At 50.8% G+C, this 19,162-nt stretch overlaps 1 protein-coding gene across 7 annotated transcripts in view; it reads left to right on the forward strand.

The window, feature by feature from the left end:
• The window catches only part of PCBP3 (poly(rC) binding protein 3), a 130,997-nt gene that overhangs the window by 79,209 nt on the left and 32,626 nt on the right, over positions 1–19,162 (forward strand). For all 7 annotated transcript variants that reach the window (XM_032594800.1, XM_030329398.1, XM_030329397.1 and 4 more), the window contains exon 3: positions 18,377–18,531. In XM_032594800.1, the coding sequence (XP_032450691.1) occupies positions 18,377–18,531 (155 nt within the window). The remainder of the gene's footprint in view (positions 1–18,376; positions 18,532–19,162) is intronic.

Consider the following 19,162-nt stretch of genomic DNA (forward strand, 5'->3'; position numbering starts at 1 on the left):
GTCCTGATCTCACAGTTTGTGAGTTCAACCCCCACGTCGGGCTCTGCGCTGACAGTGCAGAGCGTGCTTGGGATTTTCTGTTTCCCTCTGTCACTGCCCCTCCTCCCTTTCAAAATAAGCATTTTTTAAAAAGTGAGAGATTATCAGAATGTAAAAAATTAAGGTCAGACTATGTGCAATCAACAAGACACCCACATGAAATATACTGTTGTAAGTTAAAAGTTAAAGGACAGAAGATGTGTCACGTGAACACTAATGAGAAGACCGCTGGAGAGGCTACATTAGGATCAGATGAAGTAGGCTCAGGACAAGGAAAACCACCAGGGTAAAGAAAGACATGGCGTTAATATAAAATGACAAATTCACCAAGAAATATCAGTCCCGGGGCACCTGGATGGCGCAGTCGGTTAAGCGTCCGACTTCAGCCAGGTCACGATCTCGCGGTCCGTGAGTTCGAGCCCCGCGTCAGGCTCTGGGCTGATGGCTCAGAGCCTGGAGCCTGTTTCCGATTCTGTGTCTCCCTCTCTCTCTCTGCCCCTCCCCTGTTCATGCTCTGTCTCTCTCTGTCCCAAAAATAAATAAACGTTGAAAAAAAAATATCAGTCCCAGATATATGTGTATTGAATAACAGGGCTTCAAGCATTCGAAACAAAAACTGACAGAATGGAAGGGCAGAGAGGACAAAGCCACAGTTACAGTTGGAAACAGCCTGTAGTGGTGGGACAGGCAGACAGGAAGTCACGGACGGAGAAGCAGGGACTGGTGCGGTCCACCAACTAGGTCTCAGGGACCCGGACGGGATGCCCCACCCAACGGAAGGTGTACACACAGGACACTCACAGGTGGACCATATTCTATGCGAAAATAAAATAAAAGGCTAACAAATGTCAAACAACTGAATTCTTTTTATTTTATTATTGTTTTTTTGGGGGGGGGGTGCAAGTGAGTGAGGGACAGAAAAAGAGGGAGACAGAATTCCATGAGGTGGAGGGTCGGGGGGGGAGAGAGAGAGAGAGAGAGAAGCAGGGTCACCTGGATCAGGGCTTGTGCTCATCCAATGTGGGACTCAGACTCACAAACCATGAGATCATGACCTGAGCCGAAGTCAGATGCTTAATAAACCATCCAGGAACCCAGAAATCGTATATTTTCTGACCAGAGTGGAAATAAACCAGGTATCAGTAACCAAAGGTGACTAGAATTTTTCCAAATGCTTAAAAATCAAAATATACACCTCTAAATAATGTGCTGGTCAAAGAGGAAGTATCAAGGGAAATTGTGAAGTATTTTGAACTTATGGAAATATTTGTATGTATCAGCACCTCTAGAGAAATTTGTAGCCTGAAATGCCAACATGAGAAAAGGTCTCTGGACAATAATCTAAGGCTCCACCTTCAAAAACTAGAAGAAAAAAACAATGAAAGAAAAAGGAATAGAAGGGAAGAGATAATAAAATGAGGCCAGAAACCAATGAAATTGAAAACAGAGCTTTTTCACACTGGACTGAACTGAGAGAAAGACGCAAGCAGTCACGCCTTTCAGGAGCTCAGAAGAAAGTGGGAGTTGTTAGTTTTGTTCCACGGGGTGGGAGTCAGTACTGTTCGGGTGGTGTTTCTCTGCGTCCTTCTGTTGTCCTTAGCAAGACGTGTTCCTCTATGGGTGTCCCCTCCACCCTCCACTGGGCGCCGGCAGGCTGAGGGGACAGATGGGGACAGGTCCCGGGTGTCCCTCACACCCCTGCACACTCAGCCCCCCAGCAGACCCTCAGTGACCAAGTGAGTGGGCGAGGAGGTGAGGGTCTAGGAGGAGTGGAAATCGAATCTTGGATGCTTTGTGAGCGTCCAAGTTTAGAAATCACTCCATTATGGTGTCGAAACGTCCCGTGAGGCCGGAGACGGGCCTGGGCGCGGTGCTCATGGTACGTGTTCACCCCAACTTTGAGTAGGTGCTGAATTTACTCTACCCTCCTGTGAGCCCAGAGTGGTGCTAGGAACCGAGGGTTCAGTGTTGAACGGAGAAGGTGAATGTGTCCTCTGCCCGCAGTGTGATGGGGCCAGGGCAGTGGGAGAGGACAGGGCCCAGGAGAGACGGGGGTAGGCAGAGGCCTGGCAGGGAGTGCCCTCGTGGAAGGCCCATTCGGCAGGTGCCAGAACCCAGCCGGTCCCAGCAGGGGAGGCGGTAGGGCGGTGGGGGGTGGGTTTGGCACCAGGGGCCTTGGGGGCGGCGTTGCGGGAGGGAGGGAGCCTGGGTGGGATTACGCAGGTAATGGGAAGATGCCCAGGAGTTTCAGCAAGGGGGTGACGGCCTGACCTGAGGTTCTGGAAGGTCCCCGGTGATGCGAAGCAAGACGCATCCTCCCCGTATTCCAGTGAGAGCGCCCTGGCCAAGCAGCCAGCCAGTGGCCACAGGGTGTGACTGTCGGGAGGCCACGTCCTCTGCACTCTGTGTCCAGGACCAGTGGGCTCCATCTGCCCTGGGGGGAAGCGGTGCAGAGTGCCCACGTCTCCCAGGGGCACGGGGGATGGGCCCTGCACCGCTGGGCCTTGAACTCCATCCACGCTTAGGGGAAGGGCTTTTGTTTGTGATGTTCGGGGGCATGGTCACATCGCCACCACAGACCCGGGCAGAGGGATCACGGTCGTGAGCAGTTCTCGGAGCCACGGCTAGGCTGCGTGCTCCGGAGCTGTGCAGAATGGTGACGGCACGTGGCCTCCTCCGGCCGGGCCCCGTCTCCCGGGACGGCCAAGGCCAGGCTGTTACTAGAGGGTCTCAAGGGATGCGTCTGCCATGCCTCCTGCAGCACACAGACTGGTGTGAAAGACCCTTGTGTGTGTAAGTGTGTGAGCAGATGTGTACGAGTGGACGTGTGGGGGCGAGTGAGCGTGTAGGTGAGTGTGAGTGAGTATGTGTGTGAGTGCAAGCGGGTGGTGTGAATAGGAGCGAGTGAGAGGCTTTGTGGGTGACTGTGAGTGAGTGCGGGAGTGGGAGTGTAAGCGTGTGGGTAAGCGTGAGAGGGTGTGTGGGTGAGCATGTGAATGAGTGGGGGTGTGGCTGAATGTGTGAGTGCGAGTGGGTGGGATGGGAGTGAGTGGGTGGGTGAATGTGTGAACTAGTGGGTGGGCGTGTAGGTTAGGTGCATGTAGCAAGCAGGTGGTGTGTGAGTGGATGGGTGTGTAGGTGAGGGTGTGAATGGACGAGTGGGTGGGTGGGTTGTGAAGGAATGGGGTGTGTGCTCTGACTTAGCATCAGAGCCAGGGGCTTGGTCGAAATGCTTTCCCTCAAAAGGCGCTCGTGAGTTTTTGCTAACTTTTTTTTTTAAGTAATTTCCATCTCGTCATACAGTGTCAGGATTATCTGAGGAGTATTTGTCTTCCTTACTCTCTCGCGAATTGAGAGTTGCCTGATACGATCTCAGGTCAAAACAGCTCCTTCTTTTTTTAAATTAAATTTTGTATTTGAGGTAACTGTTAATTCACGTGCAGTTGTAAGAAATAACACAGAGGGATTCCACGCACGCTTTACTCAGTTTCCCTCGATGGTATCTTGCAAAGCTGCAGTGAGAGTATCACCACCAGGGTGTTGACGCTGATACAGAACATTGCGTCCCCGCGAGGACCCCCTTGCTGCCTTTCCACAGCCTAACGTGTCGCCCCGCTGTCCCTACCCCTCCTTAGTCCTGGAGACCAACAACCTGTTCCCCACTTCTGTCATTTCGCCATTTCAAGACCATTATATAATGGGATCACGAAGTGTGTAATCTTTGGGGATTGACTACATTCGGCCTGATTCTCTGGAGGTTCATCCCGGTTGCTGAGTGATCACTAATTTGTTCTGTCTTACGGCTGAGTACTGTCGCACGCTGGGTTCATTCCCGGTTGCTGCTGCACATGTCCCACGTCCCATGACTATTGAACCAACTGCTGGTTGGAAGTGTTTCCAGTTTGGGGGAGTTCAAATAATTAAAGCCAGTGTGAACATCATGTATGGGTTTTTTTGAGGATGAAAATTTTCATTTTTCTGGAATAAATGCCCATGGGTGCAATCACTAAGTGGCCTGATAGGTGCATGTTCAGTTTTTAAGAAGCTGCCCAACCAACTGCTCTCCAGAGCGGCCGCCCCGTGTTCCGGTCCCACCAGCCACGTACGAGGGATCTGGTTTGTCTGCGTCCGTGCCCGCGTGTGCGGTGGTCACCGTTTTGTACGTGAGCCGCTCTCACGGGTGTGTGGGGGTGCCTCACGTGGTTGAAGCTGCACTTCCCCGGGGCTGACGGTCGCGGACCCCGTGTCGTGTGCTTACTTGCCATCTCTCTCTATCTTCACCTCTATATCTATAAATCTATATGTTCTCTTTGGTGAAATAACCATAGCTTTTGCCCATTTTCTAATTGGATTTAGAGTTTTTGCTATTTAGTGTGATCATTCTTAGTATATTTTAGAAACTAGTTCTTTGTCAGAAATGTGGTTTGCAAATATTTTCTCCCAGTCTATCTATGGCTCGCCTTTTCATCCTCTTAATATGTTTTTGTTTTGTTTTGTTTTGTTTTGTTTTTTTGCAAAGCGAAGGTTTTTACTCCTGGAATGGCTGATTTATCAGTTTTTCCTTTTGAATATAATGATTTTAGTGTCAAATCCAAGAATTCTGACTTGTTCTGGATGTTTTAGAATTTTTTCTTTTTTTCCCCCAGAAATTTCGTAGCTTTACATTTTACACATAAGTCTGTGGTCCATTTTGAGTTAGTTTCTGTATAAGGTATGACGTTTAGGTCAAAGGTTATTATTATTATTATTATTATTATTATTGCCTAAGGACATCCGATTGCTCCAGCACCATTTGTTGAAAAAGCTGTCTTTCCCACCTTGAACTGTTACTTATTACATCTGTCAAAACTCAGTCAAGCATAATTGTGTGAGTCTATTTCTGGGTTCTCTGGCTGTTCCATTGATCTGTGTGTCTCTCCCTCTGCCAGTACCAGACAGTCTTGATCACAGTAGCTGAATAGTAAGTCTTTAAAAAAAATTTTTTTTACACTTATTTATTTTTGAGAGACAGAGAGGGACAGAGCACAAGTGGGGGAGGGGCAGAGAGAGAAGGAGACACAGAATCCGAAGCCGGCTCCAGGCTCCGAGCTGTCTGCGCAGGGCCCGACGCAGGGCTCGAACTCGCAAACTTCGAGATCGTGACCTGAGCTGAAGTCAGACGCTTAACTGACTGAGCCACCCAGGTGCCCCACCGAAGAGTAAGTCTTAAAATTGGGGAGACTGATTCCTTCCACTTTATTTTTTCTTTGTCAAAATTGTGTTAGCTGTTCCAGTTCCTTTGCTTTTTCATATAACTATTACAATAATCTTATCTATATCCATGAAATTATTGCTGGAATTTTGATAAGAATTGTGTTAGAACTGGGGCGCTTGGGTGGCTCAGTCGGTTGAGCGTCCGACTTTGGCTCAGGTCATGATCTCACGGTTTGTGGGTTCAAACCCTGTGTCAGGTTTTGTGCTGACAGCTCAGAGCCTGAAGCCTGTTTCGGATTCCATGTCTCCCTCTCTCTCTCTCTTTCCGCCCTTCCCCTGCTCGTGCTTTGTCTCTCTCTGTCTCAAAAATAAACATTAAAAAAAAAGAATTATGTTAAAACTGTATATTAACTTGGAGAGAATTGACATCCTTACTGTGAGGAATCACAGTTCATGAACATGGTACGTCTCTCCATTTATTTAGATCTTTCATTTCTTTCATCAACATTTTGTACTTTTCATCATGAAGGTCCTACACATGTTTTGTTAGGTTTATACGTAAGCATTTCATGTCATCTACAAATAGGGACAATTTGGTTTTTTCCCTTCTCATCACTGTGCCTGTTATTTCCTTTTCCTGCCTTGTCATACTGGCTAGAGCTCCAGCGTTATGTTGAATCACAGTGGTGAGAGGTGACGTCCTTGCCTTGTTCCTTGTCTTCAGGGGGAAAAGTTCAGCCCTAAGTGTGATGTTAGACGTGGGCATTTGTAGATGCTCTTTATCAAGTTAAGGAAGTTCCCTTCTATTGCTGCTTTTCCCCTGAGAGTTATTATAATGAATGAGTGTTGAATTTTGTCACATGCTTTTCTGTATGCATTGATACGATCATGCAGTATTCTTCTTTAGTGTATTAATATGATCAATTACATTAATTCATTTTCAAACAGTAAAGCAGCCTTACATCACTAGAAGAATGGTCATAGAGTATAATTCTTATGTTTGCTGAATTCTATTTGCTAATGTTTTTAAAGGATTTTTGACCTATATTCTTGAGAGCAGTTTTTGTTTTCTCTTGTACACTTTGATTTTTGTACCAGGGTAATAGTAGTTTCATAAAATGTTCCTTTTTTCTTCTATTTTCTGAAGGAGATTATGTAGAATTGGTGTGAATTCTTCTTAAAACTATTGGTAGAGGGGCGCCTGGGTGGCTCAGTCGGTTAAGCATCCGACTTCGGCTCAGGTCACGATCTCACGATCCGTGAGTTTGAGCCCCGTGTCGGGCTCTGTGCTGACAGCTCAGAGCCTGGAGCCTGTTTCAGATTCTGTGTCTCCCTCTCTCTCTGCCCGTCCCCTGTTCATGCTCTGTCTCTCTCTGTCTCAAAAATAAAGTAATAAAAAACGTTAAAAAAAATTTTTTTAATAAATAAATAAAACTATTGGTAGAATTCTGCAGTGAAACCATCTGGGCCTGGAGATTTCTTTTTGGAGTTGTAAAACTATGAATTCAATTTCATAATACTAATGTAGGGCTATGCAAATTGTCTATTTCATATGGAATGATTTGGGGTAGTTTGTCTTTTTCCAGAAAGAGGTCAGTTTGTCTAAGTCAATTTATGTGTGTCGAGTTGTTCTTAGTATCCCTTATCCCTCTGATGTCTACCAGGCTCTTTGTGGTAGCTGCTGTTTCAGTCTTTCTTTATTTTGTCTAACTTTTTTTTTCTTTGTCACTCTTTGTATAAGTCTGTCAATTTCATTGATCTTTTCAAAGAATCAGCTCTTGATTTCATTGATTTTCTTTAATTTTTCTTTTATAATTTCAGTGATTTCTTTCTTCCTTCCTTCTGTTTGCTTGTATCTATTTTGTTCTTCTTTCTCTAGAGTCTTAAAATTAGAGCTTAGATTATTGATTTGAGACTTTTTTTTCTCTTTTCCAATGTATGTATTTTGTGCCACAAGCTTTCTCGCAGGCACTGCTTCCGTTGTGTCCCACGATTTTTGGTATGATTATTTTTATTTTCATTCAGGTCAATGTATTTTTTTTTTATGATCCTTGAGATTTCCTCTTTTTTCCCAAGGAGTATTTGGATGTGCGTTGTTTTAGTTCCCAGGTACTTCAAGATTTTCCTGCTATCTTTCTGTTACTGATTTCTAGTTTGAGTCAGTTGTGATCAGAGCACACACTATATGATTTTAATTATTTTCAACTTGTTGAGGTTTGTTTTATGGTGAACAAACTGTTAATGGTGAACAAATACCGTGTTAGTATATTTTCTGTGGGTGCTTGAAAAGAACGTGTATTCTTCTGTTGTCAGAGACGGTGCTCTATAAATGTTGACTAGGTCCTACCGATTGATGGTGCTGCGAGTTCTTCTCTATCCCTGCTGGTTTTATGCCTGGTTCTTTCCATTGTTGAGATAGAGTAGTGAAATCTTCAGCTATAATTGTGGATATGTATATTTTTCCTTTTTGTTCTATCAGTTTTTGTTTCGTATATTTTACAGCTCTGGTATTTGATTTGTACACATTTAGGATTGCTATTGCTTCCTCGTGGATTGATCCTTTTATCATTTTATAATGTCCCTGTCTCTGATAATTTTTGATGCTGTGAAGTCTATTTTTAATTGAAGTATAGTTTAGATATAATATCTTATTAGGTTCAGGTGTACATAATCGTTTTAATACTTAATTTGATGAATAGGTTTACATTTTTTTGGATTTAAGATTTCTATATGTTACAAAATTATCCACATGATTAGTCACCGTGCCATTTTTACAATGTTACTGACCATACTCCCTATGCTATACTTTACATCCCCTTGGCTTATCTATTTTATAACTGGAAGAGTGTACCTCTTAATCTCCTTCCCTTAGTTTGTTTTTCCCCCTCCAGTCCTCCCCTCTCTGGTAACTGACAATTTGTTTCCTGTATGTATGAATTTATTTCTTCATTATTTTGTTTGTCTTGTTTATTAGATTCCACATATACATGAAGTCATACAGTATTTGTTTTTCTCTGACTTATTTCACTTAACGTAATACTCTCAAGGTCCATCCATATTGTCACAAATGACTAGATTTCATTCTTTCGTATTGCTGAATAATATCCCACGGTGTACGTATACCGCATCTTTTTTATCCATGTATCCATCAGTGGACACTCGGCTTCCTTCCGTGTCTTGACTATTGTAAATAATGCTGCAATAAGCCTGGGGGCACATATATCTCTTTGAATGGCTGTTCTTATTTTCTTCAGATACTCAGAAGTGGAATTATTGGATCACATGGTATTTCTACTTTTAATTTTTGGAGGAAGCTTCATACCGTTTTCCACAGTGGCTGCACCAATTACGTTCCCACCAACAGTGCACGGGTTCCCTTTTCTTCACATCCTTGCCAACCCTTCTTATTATCTGGTATTAATATAACCACCCCTGCTTTCTTTTGATTAATGGTTACATGACACAACTTTTTCCATGATTTTTTATTTCAATCTACTTATATTGCCCTGTTTGAAGTGAGTTTCTTATAGGCAGCATATGACCGAGTCGCATTTCTTAATCTACTCTGCCATTGTCTGTTTTTTAATTGGTGTATTTAGACTATATTTCGTATAATTTGGGGGATGTTAGGGCTTAAACTTGCCATTTTTTTAAAAATGTTTATTTACTTTTGAGACAGAGCAAGATAGTGCAGGGGAGGGGCAGAGAGAGAGAACAGAGGATCTGAAGCAAGTTCTGCGCTGACAGCAGAGAGCCCAGTGTAGGGATTGAACTCACGAACCAGGAGCTCATAACCTGAGCCAAAGTCAGATGCTCGACCGACTGGGCCACCCAGGTGCCCCTGCTGTTTTATATTTTGTTTTCTGGTTTTTTCTCTCTGCGTTTTGTTTGTTTTCTTATTTCCTGCCTTCCTGTGGGTTTCTGAATTTCTTTTTTAATTCCGTCTTGGTTTATTGATAGTGTTTTTGAGTATACCTCTTTGTGTAGCCTTTTACAGGTTGCTCCAGATACTGCATCATATCTGCAACTTACGGCAGATAAGGCACCCCAATTCTCTTTTTTTCAAGCCTATTTCACTCTATTATTCAGATGAAAATTATTCTCACAGTTCACTGGTTCTTTCCTTGGACCCCTTCATTCCTCTACCGTATTTTTCAGTACTGTCATTTCTGTTTAGCTCTTTATATCTTCCTTTTTTTTTTTTTTTTTTTTTTTTGGTGAGAATCTTGTTTCTCTGCTGAGACTTTATATTTTTTTCATTTGATTAAAAATATTCTTAATTGCTTATTGAAGCATTTTTATCATGACTGCTTTGGAATTTTGTCAGACACTTCTAACATCTCTGTCATCTCAGTGTTGGTGTCTGCTGATCGTCTTTCATTTAGCTTGAGATCTCTCTGGTCCTTGGTGTGAAACGTAGATATTTTGGATATTATGTCACGAACCTGACTATTACTCAAACCTCCTGTTTCCCCTGGTTGCCTTCGACACTACTCCGGCAAGGAAACGGAGGGGTGCTGCCTCATTACTTACAGGAGGGCGTGGGGGTGCAGGCGCCCCTCTGTTGGTACCTGGAGATTGAGGAGCCTCCCATTACTTGTGGCGGGTGAGAGTCGTAGCTCCCCACTGGGCCTCTGCTGACACCTCCTTGGCCAGGGCACCACGGGGTAGAGCGGCCTGTTACTGCCCGGCGGGGATGAGGTCCCTGCTCCCCTGCCCCTCTGCTGACACCCAGTATGGTATTAGAGAGCATCGTTCCGGCCTGGTGAGGCCCCCCACTCAGCCTCTGCTGGCATTGGTGGGGCTGCTGGAGCGGAGTCATTGTTGTCTCAAGTGTTCATTCTTGCTGGGCTGTCTTTTCTGGTCCTTTTGCTGGAGGCAGTGGGCTTTGTTGATGGTTTTTTTTGGACTGCGTCCATTGGTGTTTCCAGGTTGCTGGTCTCCTCCCCCAAGTCTGAGGTCAAGATGCAAAGAGAAAGCCGGAGATTCAGCACCATGTCACTCTGTGGCCCGCCAGTGTGCTGCTGTCTCTTTCTCCCAACTTTTCGGGATCTTCCTGTGTTCGCTCTACACGTAATATCCAGAGTTTTCGTTGTCATTAGGGGAAGGTGCTGTGCTCCGTCTTCCCGGAGGCAAGATGCCTCGCCGCCCCTCTTTAAGGCATTTCTGTCAAGAGCACGGATGCTGGGGCCGGCTGTGTGGGCCCCGCCTGTCCACATGCCCCGGGCAGGTCCTTTACCGCATAGAGCGTCCGAAGTAGAGGCATCAGCAGGTGCCAACCAGCAAGGACAGGTCCAGCCAGAGGACAGAGGAGGGCTCCAGGGGCCAGCAGGCCAGAGCTCCCCCCGTGGGGGTGCCATCCCAACGGCCCGGCTCTTGTGCTGTGCACACAGCATGTCCATGCAGAGGACAGTGGGCGGGCTGTGTGGCTGGGGAGCAGGCCTCCAGGGAAGGGCCCTCGGCGAGCATTCCCAGGCACCTTCCCTGTTGCCGATGCTCGCTCAGCGTCAGCACCCCGTGTACTGTCGGCATCTGCCGGCCTCCCGAGTGCAGACCGCGGCCGACTTCCTAAAGCCGTCCTGGATTTAAAGGGAAATGTTAATGACTGCATCGCATGCGGACAGAATCTATGCACGGATGACTGTCACGTGTGCACATCGGGTGACCCTGGCATGTTTGCTTCCTGCGTGTCCCCACCTGGGTCCGCTCCATCTTTGCAGACAAAGCGAGTGCTGCCAGGGAAGCTGTGAGGGGCTGCGGGCCGCGGAGCACGAGCCCCCTGGGCCGCCCGGGCCTCAGCACAGATACCAACACCTTCTGCTTTGTGTTCCCCTTGACTAGAGAGAAGTCATCACGTGACACAGAGTCCGGGGTCGGTTTAGCAATCGTGAGGACTTGCCTGTTCACCTCCCTCCTCGTGCCTCCCCTGCCAAGACGCGCTCCAGCCATGCAGGTGGGGAGCTGGGGGTCTGGCTTCCCGGGAGCCCCACTCAGGGGGCCCCTCTGGCTGCAGACTGGCCCGCACGGGAGCCGAGGAGCAGAAAGTCTGGCTGTCAGCGTGGGCCGGCCCAGCAGTCCCCACAGGCAGCGAGGCAGCGTGGGGACTCTACCTGCTCCCCCAGTGTCGCATCAGCCCCTCCCCTGACCTCCCGGCACCCCCAGCCCCACCCCTGCAGCAGCGCCCACGGACCTGGTGCTGCGCGCTGGCCTCACGACTGCCGGCAAGCAGCCCGGTCACGGCCGCCCCCTCTCCCACGGTGCAGGTGGTGCCATTTCACGGCCACAGATACGTGCTGTGGGAGTGCTCCTTGGCCTGATGAGGGAAGAGCCGTTCAGTGCCCGCAGGGCTCGCCCGGACACAGAGCACGACAGTATCACGACCCTCGCCCCCGTCCCCAGATTCTCCCCGGCCTGGCACTGAAGGGCAAGCACCTTTGAAGAGCGGGGTGCCCTTACGACAGATGCCGCACACGAAGGCTGCTGAGTGAGTGAGGCCAGCTCCAACCAGGGGGCCCACTTACTCTGGAGGCGCTCCACACGGAGCGGCGGGTCCCGCGCAGAGTCCGGGCCACGTGACCAGGCATCTCAGCCCCCGGCCCGCGACCCATGTCGGGCTGCCGGAGTCCGGGACACCGGGAGCGGTCTGTCCCTGCCTGGCGGCAGGAGACACGAGCTGTGTGTGTCTGGAGCCTTCGCGGGGGCCTCGTCCCCAGGCTTTCCCCACGGGAGTGAACGGAACACGCCGTGGCCTCCCATCGCCAGTTCTTGCTCCTGTAGCCCAGCCTCACCCGCAGCTTCCCTTAATGTGGGTTCCAGGATTCCCGCCGGCAGCGTCCCCAGACCGGCCGCACAAAGCAGTTTGGGATGGATTTCTGTCTCCCGTGCGCTTGGAAGCCAGGGAGTTTCAGATCCGGACTGTCGATTACAGATCAAACCGTTTCTGCCCTCGCACCCCGGCCGTGTGCCCACACACGGGATGGAGGGAGTGGCCGAGCTGGAAGAGGTGGCTCGGTCTACGGGCTCCCGCGAGGCAGCTCTCCCACGTCCCTGGTTCCCGGCTGGCTGGCCGTGCGGCCCCGGGAGACCAGGTCCGACCGAGGCCTGCGGAGCACCTGCCCGCTGAGCCGCGGAGAAAGAGCTCTCGTCACAGCCAGCGGTGGTCTGTGCTCCCCCCGCTCGGTGTTCCCCTCCCTGACCTAGACTCGGCGGTGACAGTTGTACACCTGCGGGACGTGGACGTTGAAGCCATTATCAAAACTGTAAACCGCGTGTCAAGAAGCAAAGGGTCGAGTGCGTTAAATGGGGACGTGGAAGACACGACAAAGGACGCAGGTTGAGTTTCTGGGGTGAAAAGTCCAGGATCTGAGATGGACAGTGCCCTGGGTGGGTTTGGCCACAGAGCGGGAGCTGCAGAGCAGAAGATGAGTAAACTCCTGGACAGAAGTAGAACCTGTCCACGCGAGACACAGACAGAGGGCAGGAGGAAGCGAACAGAGCATCGGTGAGCTTGGCTCAACTTCAAGCGGCCAACAGACATGCGTTTGGGGGCCCTGGAAGTGGGGGAGAGGCAGGGCCAGGAGTGTGTTTGAACGAGCAACGGAGACCGCCAGAAGGCATGTGGCGAGTGAACCGTTCAAAGCCAGCGATTACGAGAAGCCCCTAAGTGTGCTGTGGAAGAGGGCATGTGACAGAGGGAGAAAGGAAGAGGGCGCGGTGGACTTCTCCCCGCCAGCAGCCTAGGCAGGGCGTCGGGCCCGGAGAGAGCGCTGCGGCCCCGGGGCTCTGGGCGGGTGAGACTCCTTCACGCTGAGTGACAGTGACGCACGCTGTCCACACCTACGGAAACAGACTCAACATGACCACCAGCACGCTCGCGCTACAAAAATTATTGAGAATTATTAAGGGAAATGCTTCACATAGAAGAAAAATGGGAGCAGCTAGAAATCTGAGTCTACACCAAGGGATGGGCCTCACGTGGGTAAGTATGAAGTTGTTCTTTTCTTATCCTCTAAATCCCTCTTTTTAATGTTTTTTATTTTGAGAGGAGGGAGAATCCCAAGCAGGCTCCATGTTACGAGCATGGAGCCCAACACAGAAGTCGATCCCACGAACCGTGAGATCATGACCTGAGCTGAAATCAAGCATCAGAGGCTTAACGGACTGAGTCCCCCAGGCATCTGCCTCTAAGTTCTTTTAGAAGATAATTGAGTGTTTACATGAGAAATTGTAATGTTGGTTTATAACCTAGGAGAACCAAAGTATGCCACAGCAACGGTGCAGAGGACAAGAGGGGAGACAGAGGCACAGTTACCAACCCGCGTGAGGTCTTTACACACCACTAAGTGGCAGTCGGACTGCACTGTGATGAATTAAACATGAGCAGTGTCAGCCCCAAAACAACCGCTAAGGTAACGAAACAGAGAGTTGTAACTAAGAAGTGAACAAAGGAGGTAAAAGTGGAATCATGAAACGTATGCGTTTCATTCCAAAGATGGCAGAGGAAAAAAAACAATAGAAATGGGGAAACAGGGGCGACTGGGTCGCTCAGTCAGTTAAGCACCTGACTCTTGATTTCGGCTTAGGTCGTGATCTCACCGTTCATGAGTTCAAGCCCCGCACAGGGCTCTGTGCTGACAGTGTGGAGCCTACTTGGGATTCTCTCTCTCTCTGCCTCTCCCCCACTTGCACTCTCCCTCTCAAAATAAATAAATAAATTTAATAAAAAAAGAAGTGGGGGAACAGAGAACAGACGGTAAAAATAGAAAACAAATAGTAGAATGATGGCTTCAAACTCGACCACCTCAACAGTCACTGTCAATGGTCAAAACACCCCTAGTTAAAAAGCAGAGATTGTCGAATAAGATAAGAAGGCAAGGTTCAACTGCCTGCAAGAAACTCACTTTAAATGTAGAGACACAAATAGGTTAAAAATAAAAGATGGAAGGAGATACGCCATGCTACACCAATCAGAAGAAAGCTGGGTCACTACACTAATAACAGACAAAGAAAATTTCAGAGCTGAGAACATGGCCGGACATAAAGAAATCTCTCACAATGACAAAGGAGTCTGTCAGTCCATCCACCGAAGGCCACGGCGCTAGACCGTGCAATGCTGATGACAGAGCTTGGGGTGCAGGAAGGAGGCGCGTCCCCGGCGCCCCCAGAACGGGACAGGACCATGGAGGACTGGCGGTGCTACCCCGGGCTTCGAGAACGCTCCCCCCAACACAAGAGTGCACGTGTACCAGAACAGACCATGGTCGGTCCATAAGCACGTCTTAGTACACAGGAAGGATCTCAGGTGTCATAGGTGTGTTTTCTAACCATAACAGGTTTAACTAGAGATCAACAAGAGAAAGATATTCTAGAATATCTCCAAGTATTTGAAAATTCAGTAACATACTTCACAATTTCCCATGAATCAAAAAAGAAATAAAAAGAAATTTGAAAGTATTTTGAAATGAGTGAAAAAAGCACGAATATCAAAATTGGTGGGATGCCGCTAAAGCCACATGCAGAGAGAAATTTTATAGAACTAGACACCTATATTAGGTAAGAACTAAGGTTTTAAACTGATGCCATCAGGCTTTTCCCTAAGAAACTAGAAAAGATGAATTCATTAACTCTGCATCCGTGTGTTGGGATTTGCTAATGAATGCGACGAGGGCCAGAGAGGGGAGATACTGAACCCCCAGGTTTGGGCCTGTAGCTGGAAGGCAGGAGCGCAGAGACAAACAGACGGATGACTGGGGAGGCTGGCTGGGTCAGACGTGCCATGGTGGCTCACGTCGGCTGTGCCTGGCTGTGGGGGTCAGGCGTGGGCTGTTTCAGCCAAGGCACATCTGCGGACGGTGTCGGCACAGGCAACCTGACCGGCTTCCTCCGGCCGGTTCAGCCGGGAAAGAAGGGGAGGGTCCTTCCTCGGCCCTCGGCCCTGCAGGGAACCGTGCCTGTGTCTCCTCTCCCTCCCACTAAGTGAATTACAAATATACTAAGTTCCCAGCATGCACAGAACACAAGGTGGGGTCCTTGCTGGCACAAGAGATCTGCCTTCTTGAACGCCACGTGTGGGGACGAGTGAGTCACACAAAGAGATTTTTTTCTGGCAGATCTCCCGTCAATTTGGTTTTGGGTGAGTGTGACCTGAGCGCTGCTGTGCACTCAGGGGCAGCCCACAGTCCTGCCCCTGGACTCTGCTGCCGGGGTGCCCCCTGAGATGAGCGTAGGCCCCGGGCACTCTGGGGGGCCGCCCCTGAGGAACTGGTGTCCCAGGGCCCAGCAGGATGGCCAGAGGACGGCCCCCCATCTGCCAGAAGTCATGACCCTGGGGGATCCGCCTGCGCAGGTCCCTCGGCCGCTGACACAGGGTGGGTTCTTCAGGGTCAAGGGCACTGAGTGGCAGTTGACTTTAACTACCACCGGGGGCTGCTCCTCGTCCCCAGCAGTCTGCAGAGGGCACTGCTGCTCACTGTCGGCCACATGACAGAGGAAGGCACTGGCCTCTGCAGCAGCTCACTGGCCTGTGTGACTGATGGCAGTCGACAGCCTGGAGCCTGAAGGCCCGCTGGCCCTCGCTGACCCACTTTCTCCACTGCGGGCTGGAAACATTTGCGTAATGGAGGCCGTGGGGCCCCGCTGTCCCCCCGACACGGGAGATGTTTCTAATTACAAAGGAGGCCGTGCGTCCCCGCCTGGCCAGCACACGATCTGCCCGGTTGGTGCTGGTGCCTCAGCTCGCTGCAGGGAGGCTGTGCAGGAGGGGCGCCGTGTATTTTCGGTGCCCCTGGGATCATCTGAGCCGGGTTGTCTCCTCTCCTGCCTGGGCTCTTTCCTCCGTGGCGCCCTCTGCCAGCCAGACCTGCCAACGCACCCACACGCGCCGCGCCGTCCAACAGAGCTGTGCCCTGGCGCTAGTGTCCTCTGCCGTGCTCTCCCGTGCGCAGCCACCGGCCACGCGGGGCCGTCTCTTCAACACGTAGCGTGTGACTCGTGGGCTTCTTGTTTCAGGGGTGAATAGCCACAAGCAGTAGTGGCTTCCACGTTGGACAGTGGAGATAGACTTCTTAAAACCTGTCTTCGCTACGCCCTACGCCTTCGTGTCAGAATCCGTGTTGCTCAAAAGCATCGTTTTATCATCCATAATTAGGACTGATGGTTAGAGTTGTTGAAGTTACCTGTGGATACATCTGCACGGGTAGAATAGCACACTGTTTGTGAGTGTGGAAATGTGTCAGTGGCTGTCGTATGGACACATCGATTGCACGCATCACCCAGAGAGTGAGAATGTGCGGTTTCTGTGCTTTATTTTTGTATTTTCCTTGTAGCATATTTTTCAGCAGAAATGTTTTGATGAGGAAAAAAATATTTTTGTACCCCCCAAAACCTAGAAGGTTAAAGGGAAGTCTTGCTTTTTTAACTTGTGGTCTCTCCTGTATGTGGACGGAGCCTCACGTCCTTATGGCTTACATCGGAGGGCTGGTGTCCAGACGCCCGGGCGGGGGGCACACGCAGGACTTCTGTTCCTGAGGGCCTCAGACCTAGCGTGGGGCTGTGTGTGGGAAGTGCTGGCCGAGTTCACCCGGAGTCCCCCGGACTCGTCCTTCACGGCCCAGCCAGCCCCGCCTACTCCCAGGTGGGCACTCGGGCAGGTGTATGTGGGACACTCTGTATTCTGCGGGGTCTACCCGGTGCCCCTCTTGGGAGCCCCTGGGCCCCAGGTCATCCAGAACCTCCCCCTGCCAGGCCTCTTTCCCTCTGTCCTCCAGGTGGTATCCTCATGCCAGACACTAGGGCCACTGCCCCCTCCTATGGGGGCTGCTCGTGCCCCGTGTCCTGTCCTGCCCTCATTCTCGCTCCTCCCTGACACCTGTGGGACCCCAGTGCCCGGCGACTTCCCCACACCCTGTGACATCCCCACAGCCTGCACCCCGAGACCCCCTGTGTGCAGGCAGGTGGCTCTCCGGCTTCCGTGTGCTGCCCTGACCGATGGCCCCCCCAGGAAGGCCACCCAAACGGCCCACCTCTAGGACCCCTGCTGCCTGCAGAGCATCAGGTCCGGTGAGCCCACAGGGCCTCCAGCGCCCGGCCTGGTTCCGGTTCTGCAGGCCTCTCTGTCTGTCCTGAGACCCTTCCCGGTCCTGCCCCCGCCCCTGGCTGTGCCCCTCTCCTGGCCCGCCTGAGCCACGTTTCTCATCCTCACTGGCGCCCGTCTCTGAGACCACCCGGTACGCTATGGTCCAGCCTGGAGGAGAAGCTGGGCCCTCCCTGAGAAGGGCTACGGCAGGACAGTCTGGTCACTCTTCCTACTGTCATCATGAGTGCCTATAAATCATAAAGTGAAGCCTTAATTATATCGGGGGGATGAAGCGCTGGACCCATTGTCTGCAGAAATTAGATGTAGAATAGTGATACCTAAAGCATCTTCTGGAAAGACTTCATAATAATATAATGCCAAAGCATCAGCCATTCAGTAGCTTAGTTAATGGACACTAGATCCACTTTAGAGACGGGATTACCAAGGAACCTTGACTCTAAGCACACAGGAAACACCAATACCTGTAATGTCCTGGCTTTTTAAGGGCGAGGGGAGTCACAGCCAGAGGGCGGGGCTTCTGGCACGGATGTGATGGGGTTTGCACAGAACTAACATAACAGCAGAACGGAACGGACACTGCAGACCCACGCGAGGATCCCAGGGCTCACTTGACCCCTTTTCCTCTCCGGGGGAGAGGGCTGTTCCTGTTTCCCTCGGTGCAGAGGCGGAAGCTGAGGCCAGAGGGCTTGCGTGACCTGCCGGGGGTCACACATGAGTCAGCGGCGGGGCCTGGGTCAGTCCCTGCCAGGTTTCCCCGCCGACCTGTGTCCCCCACCGCCGTGTGCCCCACGCCCCAGCAGGTCAGGCAGGGTGGGTCCCAGGACCGCACCTTCTGGCTGACTGGGCCACCCTCCCGGAGCCTTTGCCCCCCGTGAGCGTTGGTGTGTCACCAGAGCAGGAGTGAGGGCGGCACCCTCCCTCGACCTGTCCCACCACCCACCCGTACCCCCTCGCCCCTCCAGAGACCAAAGGCCCTTGTAGGCCAGGACACCCCGACCTGCGGTGGCCACTGACGGTGTTCTCGGCAGCAGCCGTGCCTTCTCTTTCCAGGTGACACCATCTGGGCCCCATCTGTCCTTCCTCACGGCGCCCTCGGCACCTTGAGCCACTACCCCCAGCCACATTTTGGGAGAAAGATGGAGTCGAAGGTCTCAGAAGGCGGCCTGAACGTGACCCTGACAATCCGTCTGCTGATGCATGGGAAGGTACAGAGCCCAAGGCCACTGCGTCCCACCAGCTGGGAGGCAGGGGAGGGTGTGCCCTGGGCAACCTCAGGTTTACAAAGCAGTGACAGCCCGCTCCAAAGCATGTTTCTCCTGGAGACCCTTGAGGGTACTTGCGACCTGATGTCCTGTCACTGGACACCTGAGTGTGTGTTCCCTACAAACGAGGGCATAGTGTCCCATCCACATCAGGATGCCAACACTGATGCATCCCGGCCCCCCGACCTCGGGCCCCGTTCGGGCCATTCGGGCCACCCGTCGCCCCAGCCCTGCCCTTCACAATAGGACGCGTGGGGGGTCAGGGTATTCAGGCCTCCACATCCCGGACACGCCTCATCTTCAGCCCGGGGGAATCTCCTTCCATCCTTCCTCAGGGAGGCTTTCCTGATGTTTCCTCACCATTGGCAGCAAAGTCACAGGAGCTCTCGCATCAGGGGCCTGACACTGGTCCTTTGGTCCCTCCCCACGGCGGGCCCCCACTGTTGTCAGACTCCAGCACATTCATTCATCCGCTCATTCATTCCTGTCTCCGTGGACTCAGTTTGCTGCTTTATTCAGATTATTCCCATTGTGTCATTACTCATGTTGATGCCCGTATTGACCCTGACTCGGT

This window comes from Lynx canadensis, chromosome C2 (assembly GCF_007474595.2).
Source record: "Lynx canadensis isolate LIC74 chromosome C2, mLynCan4.pri.v2, whole genome shotgun sequence".
Lineage (NCBI taxonomy): Eukaryota > Metazoa > Chordata > Mammalia > Carnivora > Felidae > Lynx > Lynx canadensis.